Source organism: Dipodomys spectabilis, unplaced genomic scaffold (assembly GCF_019054845.1).
Source record: "Dipodomys spectabilis isolate Male_0828 unplaced genomic scaffold, ASM1905484v1 ptg000436l, whole genome shotgun sequence".
NCBI lineage: Eukaryota > Metazoa > Chordata > Mammalia > Rodentia > Heteromyidae > Dipodomys > Dipodomys spectabilis.
This window is the reverse complement of record NW_024871113.1, coordinates 8461410-8473816: the sequence shown is the minus strand read 5'-3', so window position 1 is coordinate 8473816 and position 12407 is coordinate 8461410. Positions and strand designations below refer to the sequence as shown.

Below are 12407 nucleotides of genomic sequence, written 5' to 3'. Positions count from 1 at the left end.
ATAGGTACCTGTTCTTGGCTTGGCATTTATTTTCTGCAAAAGGCTAGATCATAAATATCTCTGCTTTGGGCGGTGAAGGTGGGTCAGTGGTAGAGCGCTTACCTTGCATACCTGGGTTCGATTCCTCAGCACCACATAAGCAAAAAAAAAAAAGCCAGAAGTGGCGCTGTGGCTCAAGTGGTGGAGCGCTAGCCTTGAGCTGAAGAGCTGAGGGACAGCGCCCAGGCCCAGAGTTCAGGCCCCAGGACTGGACCAAAAAAAAAAGCTTTGCTTTGTGGATCGTTTGGTTTATTTAATTACTCAACTCTGCAGTTTGTAACTCTATTCATATATAATGAATGGTGAGCGATGCTTTTCCCTAATTTATATATGTACCTAGACCTGGACACTGAAATTTAGCAAGCCAAATGTACAATGTACAGTTTGCATTTTGCTGTTACTGAAATCTTTGACGACCTGAAGAGGTTAGTTGGTAGCTACATCCTTTGTAAAAGTTTAAGAGAATTATCTCATGATTTTTAGGGAATAATTTTAGATGCAGTATAAAGTTTCACTATTTTGTGAAAGATTCTTGTTCATCTCTGAGCATTTTAAAGTTTGATTGCAATGCATTTACAATTTACAGAAACTGGTTATCAAATGTGCTGGCAAATGAAATCAGTTTTAGTTTACATTCCATTGTAAGCAGGTCCTCCTCCACCTTCAGGCACTACCCAGTTAATATTCTGACTTGGATCTTTAATATCACATGTTTTACAGTGCACACAGTTCTGAGCATTTATCTGTAGCCGAAACCCATCACCTTGTTCCAAAGGTACAAATTCATAAACTCCTGCAAAATAAAAATAAGTAATATGAAAGTTCCTAACTTTGAAAAATTATATATTTGAAAGCAAAAACCTAAATCCTACAAGGAATAGCTCCAGAAACTTTAAAGGTTATTTTCTTATTTTTATCCATAAAGAATATTAAGATGATCTGGGTGTATGTTGAATTTAGCAAAAACATGTAGTAAAAGGAAGTTAAAACAGATTAGCTAAGTTAGTTCACTAATGCATAATCAACACTTAGCTATCTTTGATTTTAAGACAGTTCCTTGTCCCCGAAGTTTAGGTTTTCTCGTCTCAAGGCCTTAAGAACATAGTAATTTTCACATATAGAGTATTACTTGTTCTGGCACTGATTATAGTTGAAAGCTCAACATTAAAAGATTTAGTATTCGTGTTGAATTGAAAGTTAAGCACCATTCCTTGGAATTAGTGTAGCTATAGCCTAGCATGTGTGTGTGCTGTGCACACAATACACATCACACTCAGGCTATCATGACAGAAATGGCCATTTAGGAAGTCACAAGAACTGGTGGTATTTTCCGTAGACTTTATCTTGGTCTGAGGAGTATGTTTAGAGAAATACCATCTGAACTAGGCTTAACTAAATTGCCAGCTATTCAATCCTAAATAGGAAGCTGAATGTAAAAGTTATAACAATTTCCAAATCATTAAAAGAAATAATTTCACAAAGGAATACATTCTTAAAATGTTGAAAGCAGATACTTGTATTCATATTTTAAAATGAAAAACCATTACTGACCTGCTGGGCAGAATCGTTGCTCAGGCCCATCATATATTGACAAATTTCTATTTACAGGTATGTTGTCATCTTTTAAAGTTAAATGTGCTGGCTGATCATGTTCATGATTAGTACCACTCAAAGCCACAGATGACAAGAGGTCAAAACTGATTTGTCCATCAGGTTTTGGATATTCAATAGGAGTGCAATCCTTGGCTGGCTTGAGCTGATCAGAGTCAGAACCTTCAACAGTTTTGAGGAGAATGCTTAATACAGTTTGCTTTTGGCTACTGAGATATTGAACCAAAGGCCCCATGCATGCTAAACATAGGTGTATTGCCAGACCATGTATCCGTTTACTGTACCCATTTACTGTTGGTTAGTGAGGATTAACGACCTTGTTAGAATACTTAAGCTATCCCCCCAGCCCTGATAGGGTCTCAGGGTATATAGCTTTGCTTTTGTTTTCCAGTTTTTCAGACAGGGTCATGTGCTAATTTTTCCTGGCTTGTGTAAGCCACTATACTCACCTTGTTCTTCAGATAGGGTTTCACTTTGCCCAGGCTGGCTTTGCTCAAGAGATTACCAGTACTTCTATGCCTAGTCTATTTTACATTTGGAACTGTCTTGCTATGTAGACAAATGTGATTGTCCTGTGTCCAATTCCAATTCCTGTGCTGGGACTGTAAATTAATATCAGCACACCCAGCCTCAAGTTTTGTTTTAAATTGTTTTATTTTTATTTTTTTTTCATCGGTCGTGGGGCTTGAACTCTAGGCCTGGGCGCTGTCCCTCAGCTCTTCAGCTCACTTGAGCCACAGTGCCACTTCCCATCTTTTCTATGTGTTGCTGAGGAATAGAATTCAGGGCCTCATGCGTGCAAGGCAAGCACTCTACTGCTAAGCCACCTTCCCAGCCCCTCAAGTACTTTCTTAACCATATTAAAATATGAAAATTAGCCCAGGCCCTGAGTTCAAGCCCCATGAATGACCAAAAAAACCACCAAATAAAAATAAAGTAATAAGAGTTCAATCTTCATATATATATGTACATATATACTTCATATACTTTAAAATCTCATACTCTATTCAAAGGATAATTATAATTAAAGCAATTTTAAAATAAAGATGCCATTTTATTAACTTAGGGTCCCACACTTTTTTTGTGTGTGTGCTGGTCATGAGGCTTGAACTCAGGGCCTGAGCACTGTCCATGAGCTTTTGTGCTCAAAGTTAGTGCTCTAAGCCACAGGGCCACTTCCAACTTTTTGGTAGTTAGTTGAGTATAACAGCCATGGACCTTGCTGCCCACGCTGGCTTTGAACCTTTATCCTCAGATCTTGGCATCCAGAATAGGTAGGATTACAAGCATGAGCCACTGACACCTGGCCTGCACATGAAGTTTCAAAGGTTCTTAAATGTATTTGACTATTACCTTTATGTTTTAGCGTCCATGGCTCCATTCCTCTTAAGATCCAGTAAAATACTCCAGTGTAAATCATCCCTCCATATACACCCAGTATTCCATGACAGGATGGCCTTATATTTCTAACTGCATATAGCTCCTTCCAGACCCAGGATTTCTTCAGATTGTCCTCATAGTCAGTTATATGGAGTCCTTTTATGAAAATGGGAAATATTAAGTGGACAACTGACCAGATATACATGAAATACTATTGTCAAGAAACTTGGCTATTGAAATATCTGATGAGTGAATATTCAGTAATAGTTTTTGCTCCATCTTCCAAGGCCTGTGTACTGCCTCCCTTACTGAAGGTTCCTTGTGTGCCCTTTTTGTGTTCAATGTGTGCCTCCCCTCCCTCCCCCAGCAGTGAGACTTGCACAAGTGAAATCTGGAGATGTCTCGCAAACTAGGTGCTCAGTCTCCCAAAGCTGGAGATACATTGCAAACTAGATGCCCACTCTTCCTAAACCTGGAGAAGTCTTGCAAACTAAATGCTCAATATGCCTGACCACTAAGGAATATTTTACCAGTGGTGTTGGTGTTTCATGTCTTGTTCATGCATGAAGTTTTATGGTACTTGCTGGAGTCCCTGTTCCCCACATTCCTGAGAGAATTCAGGTCTCAGATGGAATTCCAGTCCAAGAGAGCCAGTTGCCCAATACCCCTGGGCTTCCACAAGGCAGAGGGACATGTCTCCTTAGGGGAAAGGGCTCCCAAATACCTCTCCCCTGGATGGAAAGATCCCAGATGGCTCCCCCAAATTGTTCTAAATATACATTCCAGAACCATTGGAGTCACAACAATAAACAAAAACAATTGTCTCAGCAAGGCAAAACTGCAGAAGTGTATGCCATCAGCCAAAAATCTGGCAAGTAAGCACTTAGTTCTAGCTTTTTGCTGGCCAGAGATTAAAGTCTTGTTTTTATCTGCCCAGGCTGGAGGATTGGAAGTGTGAGCCATTAGTGCACAATAATCCTATTTTTTAAAGTAATTTTATTTGAATGTAGCCACACTTTTTTTTTTGCATTGTGGATGTTTTTGAAGAAGGTTAACTACAGGGGAAGAAAACTGAAACCATCTCTTTTGGTCTTTCCCAGGGGAATGCCCATGTATTTCCTCCCCAGTACCATTTCCAACCATTCTTCCTTGTGGTAAATCTATGGTGTGCAGCAATCCGAAGTAATTTTTAACAGGTGGTCATTAAAAATAAAAAAATTCCAGTATTGAGGATTGAACCCAGGGTTTGTGCTTCTAGTGAGCTAAATCCCCATTTCTGAATTCTTTTTAGGATGTTTTCCTTAGTTTGAAAATTTAGCAAAACTGAACAGTTCGTAAGTCGCCACTAGAATTACTACTGAAAGTGTCTTTGCAAAAATATGATTTGAAATTCTAGCTCCAATACCTCTGGCCTTGTAATGAGATGGTTATAGATGTAATTAATTAAGGTCCACTGTGGATCTCTAAACCAATATGACCAGAATTCTTTTAAGAGAAATGACACAAAAGATGGCCAAATGTCAAAAGATGCTTAAGGTTCTCGGAAGCTTGGAGAGGCAAGACAGAGACCTACAGAGACCTCAGGCAACATAGTCCTGTCATGACCTTGATTTTGGACTTTTAGCTTGCAGAACCTGAAAGAGTAAGTTTTGTTGCTTAATGCCATCTAAGTTATTACAGTAACCTCAGGAAATCATTAATACTACCTAAACTTGGCATACATTTAAGAATTCAGGAGAAAAATAGTTGTTTTCATTGCCTTTCATGAACTCCACACTGTCAGAGCTGGAGCTTCTATCAGCAGAAGGGTCATATGCCTGTGACTCTAGTCTTTGAGAGGTGCCTTCTGTGTACTTTATATGTATGCAGTATAAATGAAATACTGTCAAATTTGAAATACTCTAGGTAGAGAGGACACTACTGATGTGTATTTTAGACTATTACATAATATATAATATATATAATCTATGGAATATGTATATATATTATACACATACTTTTAAAAATATACTTTTTCCTTTTGGTGAATAAATTTTTGTTGTTGTTGGTCATGGGGCTTGAACTCAGGAACTGGGTGCTGTCCTTGAGCTTTTGTTTAAAGCTAGCACTCGACTACTTTGAGCCACAGAGCCACTTACAGTGGGTAACTTGAGATAGGAGTTTCATGGACTTTCCTTCCCAGGCTGGCTTTGAGCCATGATCCTCAGATTTCATCCTCCTGAGTAGCTAGGATTATAGGAGTGAGCCATCAGTGCCTGGATCAGTATGAGGGTTGGAACTTAGGGCCGTGTACTTGCTTATAGATGGTGCCTCTACTATTTGCGTACTCCTCCAGCCGAGCTTTTTGCTTGAGCATAGCATATAGCATATAGTTAATTGGAGATGAAGTCTCATGGACTTTTCTGCTCAGTCTGGTTTCAAACTACAATTTGGATTTCAGCCTCCTGAATAGCTAGAATTACAATTGTGAGCCATATGCACCTGGTTACTTGTTTACTTTTTTTGGGGTCCGGTCATGGGGTCTGAACTCTGGACATGGGCACTGTCCCTCAGCTCTTCAGCTCAAGGCTAGCGCTCTACCACTTGAGCCACAGTGCTACTTCCGGCTTTTTTCATTTTGCTTATGTGGTGCTAAGGAATCAAACCCTGGGCCTCATGCATGCAAGGCAAGCACTCTACCACTGAGCCACCTTCTCAGCCCACTTGTTTACTTTTGATTGGACTAGAATAACTTCTAAAATTCTATTAAGAACAGAGAGTAGGTCATGATGTTTTTAGTGCAACACAAATATTAATATTTTGTTTTAAGAGACATGCAAAACTTCTTATAATATCAACTGAAAGGTACATAGCTGACACTTTTCTTTCCTATAACAGGAATTTCTTACCTAACGTTTTTGATTGGAGATTTTCACTAGTTAGCCGATTAAAAATTGATTCTGCTGCCAAACTGCCACTTTTCATTGCTGTGTGGGTACCTTTGATCTTGGGAACATTCATGAAACCAGGGCTACAACCAATTAGTAAACCACCAGGAAAGGTGAGTTTTGGAATAGACTGAAAGAAAAATTCAGAATACATATGTTAGCTTGAATTTGGCAAAACTGAACACTGACAAGCAAATCTTACAGAACTATCGGGAAAAGCTGAAAAATAAATGTAAAAATGAACGCAACAAGGAAGGAATACAGCAAGTGCACTCTTAGTCCTCTAGGACTACTGTTTTTTTTCTGTTAAAGTTTTTCCTTTTCCTATTCCATGGGACTGATTTAAGGTTGAAGCATTAACATACTGTAAATTTAATGCTTTTATTTGTACAGATCTATGCCATATTTACAAATATTCTCTAACTTTGGTTTGCTTTTACATGTATTGTAGGAAAATACATGACTTATCAGGATTCTATATGTCCTTTTATTTTAGTTTCGTAGGTAGGAATGGAAACGTGATCTAACATGGCATTAGTACAAGATGCTTACCCCAAACAATGCATTTACTTTTTGTGCCAGTCCTGGGGTTTGAACTCAGGGCCTGAACACTATCTCTGAGCTTCTGTGCTCAAGGCTAGTGCTCTACCACTTGAGCCACTACTCTACTTCTGGCTTTCTGGTGGTTAATTTGACATCAGAGTTTCATGAACTTTCCTGCCTGGGCTTGCTTCAAACCAAGATCTTCAGATCTCAGCCTCCTGGGTAGCTAGGATGATAGGCATGAGCCTTTGGTAGCTGGCTTATTTATTTATTTATTTTTTGGCACAGGAGACTGAAACTTAGAGCCTGACATTTGCTAGGCAAGCCCTCCACTACTTGAGCCATACTCCTAGTATTTTAAGTTGAATTTACAAAATAAAATCTAAGACAGTTTCTTGGATCCCAATACACACTGTTGATTTTTTTTAAATCACAACATAATAAAGGGTGGTGATATTTTTTGACTTAACCAATAAAAGCACATAGCCAATATTAAGGCTATATACTATGCTCAAGGCTAGTGTTTTACCAATGAGCCACAGCTATACTTCTGGCTTATTTGTTAGTTAACTGGAAGTAAGAACCTTATGTTTTCCTGGTTTTGAAACATGATCTTCAGACCTAAGCCTCCTGAGTAGTTAGGATTACAGGTGCCTGTACATATAACACTATATCATAGTGGCTGAATACATTACTGTGCATGGGAAATTTTATTCTGGTATGTAAAAGAAAGGAGAGAGCCAATGCAGAGTTGTTTTCATTCCATATTTTTTTCCCCCTAAAGTAACCATGAGGCTTTGCTGAGAAGGTTGGTGGGATACTAAGGAGGTAAAAGTTATAATGATGTGTATGTAGCTCCTCAGAGAGGGGCTAACAACAAACTTAACATCAGCAAGGAGCTAAAGAGGCACAATAAGGGCTCTGTTATTCCAAAATGGGTCCTTAAATCCTACTATAAATATTACAGCCCAAGTAAGTATTTAAGGTGAGGATGTTGCTTAGAAGTACAGCTTCTGCCTAGCAAGTAAGGCCCAGAGTTCAAACCCCTACCACAATAAAAATAAGCATAAAAAAAACCAGTATATTTAAATTCTGGGTAGATCCTATTGCAGATGTTACCAGCAGCAAGAATCTGTTAGAAAACTAGGAACCAAGGAAAAGCTATATATAAACTAAGACTGCAAGTAAATAGAAGCCTATCAGGTAAGGTCAGTTTTGGTATAAAGAAAAAGATAGCATTTATTAGCTCAAAATAAATGTTTTAAATTATTGCCTTTATTATAATGAAAAAAAAAAAACCTTACAATCTAATTAGAAGTAATTCCACAACAGAACTTAGGGACAGTGTCATTTAAAAGTTGTTGATAATATTGATTTTACTTACTTATTTTTATTCATATACTAATAAAGTACTTAAAGCTTCAATTTAAGGTTAAGTAATTTCCATAATTCCTATTGTCTGTTATAGTTATAATAGTTAAAAAAGAATTTCTAAAGCAGTACTAGATTATTAGAATGTTAGAGGCAGAAAAATATCTTTATTTTGCATTGATTCCCTAAGCCAGAGAAATTAGTAACTTGCTTCAAACATTCGTTGGTTGAGAGCTGGGTTTTAAATCATCTCACTTGTCTGATACTATTTTTTTTGGCAGGGGGAGGGGTGGTTCTGGGGATTAAACTCCAGGGCCTGGGTAGTATCCCTGAGCTTTTTTGCCCAAATAACATTCCTAAAGATTTTATTTCAGTTAGCCACCTAGGTCTTACTTCATTGTTTAGTATATATTGACTATATTAAATACATTTGAGAAGATTTACTTTGAATCTAATATACTAATATAGGGCAATTAATAAAATCTTTACAGAGGCTAACACACTGGGTATTATTCATTAGTTGGGATGAATAATTTTTTTTTTTTTTTTTTTTGGGTCCCGTTGTGGGGCCTGAACTCTGGGCCTGGGTGCTGTCCCTCAGCTCTTCAGCTCAAGGCTAGTACTCTACCACTTGAGCCACAGCACCACTTCCGGCTTTTTTCTTTTTGTTTATGTGGTGCTGGGGAATGGAACCCAGGGCCTCATGCATTGCAAGGCAAGCGCTCTACCACTGAGCCACCTTCCCAGCCCCGGGATGAATAATTTTTACTAAAAACTAAATTTGCTTTTGAGTTTCCTATTAGTGGTAATAAAGGGAAATATGAATTGCACGGATTTTATTATCTGATTAAAAAGAAATTGAAAGTCAAAAAGTCCATGAATTTTCCATAAGAGATCAATATAATTTTAAATAATTCATGGTATAAATTATTGTATCCATAGTTTTTTTTGTTGTTGTTTTATTGTTGGTCATGGTTCTTTAACTCTGGGCCTAGGCACTGTCCCTGAGCTCTTCAGCTCAAGGTAAGCACTCTACCACTTGAGACACAGCACGACTTTCAGTTTTCAGGTGGTTAACTGGAGGTAAGAGTCTCACAGACTTTCCTGCTTAGGCTGGCTTTGAACTGCGATCCTCAGATCTCAGCCTCCTGAGTAGCTAGGATTACAGGTGTGAGCCACCGGTGCCCAGCCTGTCCATAGTTTTATTAAACACATTTTCTTTCTGTAACACAATTTTCTACTTTTTACTTAAGCTGATTTTAACTAATTTCTACTCTTTAATCAATTTAAAATTTATAACATGAAAATAATGACTAAAGCATTGGAATAGATACCTGAAAGCCACCTTCGTTGAGAGCCCTGGCTCCATAGGCAATCCTTTTTCCACCTTCCAATGTTGGCTGAACGCTGGGATGATGCTTCCACCTTTGGAACTCTCTGAATGGACTCAGGTATGGATTCTGATAGTCTAAACCAACCTTGAAATATTTATATTTCAGTTTGACATATTTAATGTAATTAGCTATTTTAATTTCAAGTCAAGCTAAAATGTGAGCAGTATCAGAAAACATGTACATTAAATGAAGTTTTATATATAAAGTACTAATGGAAATACATGCAAATTTAATAAATAACTATAAAATTTATGTAAAAAGGGTAAACTAAAGGAACATGAATTTGAATCAGCAAAACTTAAATGTAGAGAAAATAGCAATTAATATGCTCTGGAAATCAAAGTTCAATTTAGAAAAATATCTGTAGATAACTTTCTCAGATTATGTTTCTACAAAAGTCATTAAAAAAAAGTTGTAGCTTTCTATTCCTTGACCAACACCAACTATAGAAAAAAAACTAGTAATTTATAATATAATAATTCTAAGTCAAAAATAGAGAAAAGAGACATAAATTACATTTGGAAAAAAGTGAAAAAAAATATAGAGATTACATTTTATAAGACATTACTAAAGTCCTGAAATTAAAAGCCGTACCTTTTTCCTACTGATAAGGTTAATTCCTCAAAAGTGATGCACTGAAAACTTGACTGGATAGCAAGTGTTATGAATCAATAATGCCTAAATTTAACCATGTGTTATATACAAATATAATTCCAACACTAAAGTTGCCATCAATTGGAAAATGTAGAAACTCATTTTTTCCATTCTTTTTTTTTTTTTTTTTTTAAATTTTATTTTATTTTATTTGAGAACATACTGTACAGAGGGGTTACAATTACATGGGCAGGATAATGCATACATTTCTTACCAAGCATTGCATCCTCCTCCTTTGTTTACCCTTCACCTCCCTTCCCAGCCTCCCCCCTCCCTCCCACCCAATCATACCCCCCCTCCCCCCCCCCACCGACATTGTAAAGCTGGTTTTGACATGACATTTTGTACTTCTCATTGTTGCAACAGGTTCAAGATATAGTGTATTGGAAAATGTAAGTGGCTAAGAAAGAAGAAATAGATGTTGAGTTTTAGAAGTTATAGGTTGAAATCAAGTGCTAATTTCATTTTTAGTGATAGTATGCCATAGTGAAAATGGGACTTTGAAGTGACTCTTATCATTTAATGTGTATATTTGGAAGAGTTGTTTAACTCGTTTGGACTTCAGTTTCCTTACCAACCCATGATGAAGCAAACTTACACATCTTGTAAAGCTTCTAGCACCATGCTTAGAGTGTAGGTATTATTACTATAGGCATGTGTGTTTAAGTAGACTAATGTATACAGTAGCCCTAAGCATATTGCATATAGATAAAATTGGAAAGTAAACTTTAACTAAAAATCATTCAACCCCCCACCTTTTTTTTTTACAACAGTGATAATCCTATAACTCTAGCAGAATATTCCATGAGGTGTTATAACTTACCACAAAACCAAGAGCTACTAGAGGTTCACCTTCATTTAAATGATAAAGGAAAGAGCCTCCATATGTATGTCTGTCCAAAGGCCAACCAACAGTATGGTCTACTCTCCCAGGTTTCCACTTTTTTTCATCAATAATCCACAGCTAAAAACCAAAATCCAAAAAAACAAAACTGCTATATTATTAATTACAAGTGAAAAATAGTAATATGAGCATCGCAAGAAAATTACTTCATACATCAAAGAATTATTTCAACCTGCAGCATGTTAAATTTGAGTAAAGAAATGGGTTAGAAGGTTATGAATCCTTTAAAAGACAGAGTTTCAAACTGCAAAGACTTTTGTGATATACAGGAAGCACTACTGAAAGGATGAGGGAAACTTCTGGGGTGCTGATATTCCACCCAATAGTAGTTACCAATGAATATGTTATAAATTAGCAGGGCTGCAGACTTTAGGTCTGTTATTTTATAATACACATGTTATTTGTTAATACAAGTTTATTCTTTCCTGTCTCTGCCTCCTTACAATAAAAACAAATTGTTCATTCTATTTTCAGACTGGTATGTTTAAAATTTCATACAATTTTCTTGTGAAATATCTAAAGGCCTGATGTGTGTAATCTACCAAAATAAGCTCTTAGTCACAATATACTGAATTTAGTTACATGTAAAATTTGAATCAGATTTAACCTATAAATTTTGTTTTTTCAGGGGAGAAGACAGTGGGGAGAAGACATGCTAGGCAAGTACTCTACAACTGAGCTATATCTCCAGTCCTAAAAAATTTTTCTTTTGTGTGTGTGTGTGTGTGTGGGGGGGGGGGCTCTGGGGCTTAAATTCAGGAACTGTACTCCAGCTTGCTGGTTAACTGGAAATAGGATTCTTTTTATTTTTATTTATTTTTATTGGGACTGGTCGTGGGGCCTGAACTCTGGGCCTGGGCACTGTCCCTCAACTCTTTAGCTCAAGGCTAACACTCTACTACTTGAGCCACAGCGCCACTTCCGGCTTTTTTTTTTCCTGCTTATGTGGTGCTGAGGAATCGAACCCAGGGCCTCATGCATGCAAGACAAGCGCTCTACCACTGAGCCATCTTCCCAGCCCTGGAAATAGGATTCTTATAGACTTGTCTGCCAAGGCTGGCTTTGAACTGTGATCCTCAGATCTCAGCCTCCTGAGTAGTTAGCATTACAGGTGTGCATCATTGCACCAGGATATTGGCTTCTTTCTTTCTTCCTTTCTTTCCTTTCCTTTCCTTTTTTCCCCTCCCTCTCTCCCTGCCTTCCTCCCTCCCTCCCCCTCCCCTTCTCTCTCTCTCTCTTTCTTTCTCTTTTTCTTTCTTTCTTTTTTCTTTCTTTGTTTCTTTCTTGATAATCTTACTGTGAAGACCATAAATTTGTTATCATTCTGCCTCAGCCTCCAAAGTGTTGAGATTGTGAGTGTATGTCAACACATCTGGCTTAAAATTGTTACATAAAGGGTTATAGGTGGGTGTTGGTGGCTCAGGCACAAGTCAAGATCCTAGCAACCCAGGAGGCTGAGATCTGAAGGTCTTGGTTCGAAGCTAGTTTGGGCAGAAAAGTCCACATGAATCTATCTCCAATTATACAACAACAACAGCAAAAGCTGTACTGGAAGCATAGCTCTAGACTGCCAGCTGTAAGTGA

General features: G+C 37.5%; 1 protein-coding gene across 1 annotated transcript in view; it reads right to left on the bottom strand.

The window, feature by feature from the left end:
• Positions 1-210: 210 nt before the first annotated feature.
• Etfdh (electron transfer flavoprotein dehydrogenase) overlaps positions 211-12407 on the bottom strand; it is a 30666-nt gene continuing 18469 nt past the window's right edge. Inside the window, exons 8-13 of the mRNA XM_042668352.1 lie at positions 10743-10883; positions 9206-9349; positions 5919-6087; positions 3004-3186; positions 1591-1812; positions 211-832 (exon numbers count right to left, since the gene is read on the bottom strand). Of these exons, the coding sequence (XP_042524286.1) occupies positions 669-832; positions 1591-1812; positions 3004-3186; positions 5919-6087; positions 9206-9349; positions 10743-10883 (1023 nt within the window). The 3' untranslated portion in view covers positions 211-668. The remainder of the gene's footprint in view (positions 833-1590; positions 1813-3003; positions 3187-5918; positions 6088-9205; positions 9350-10742; positions 10884-12407) is intronic.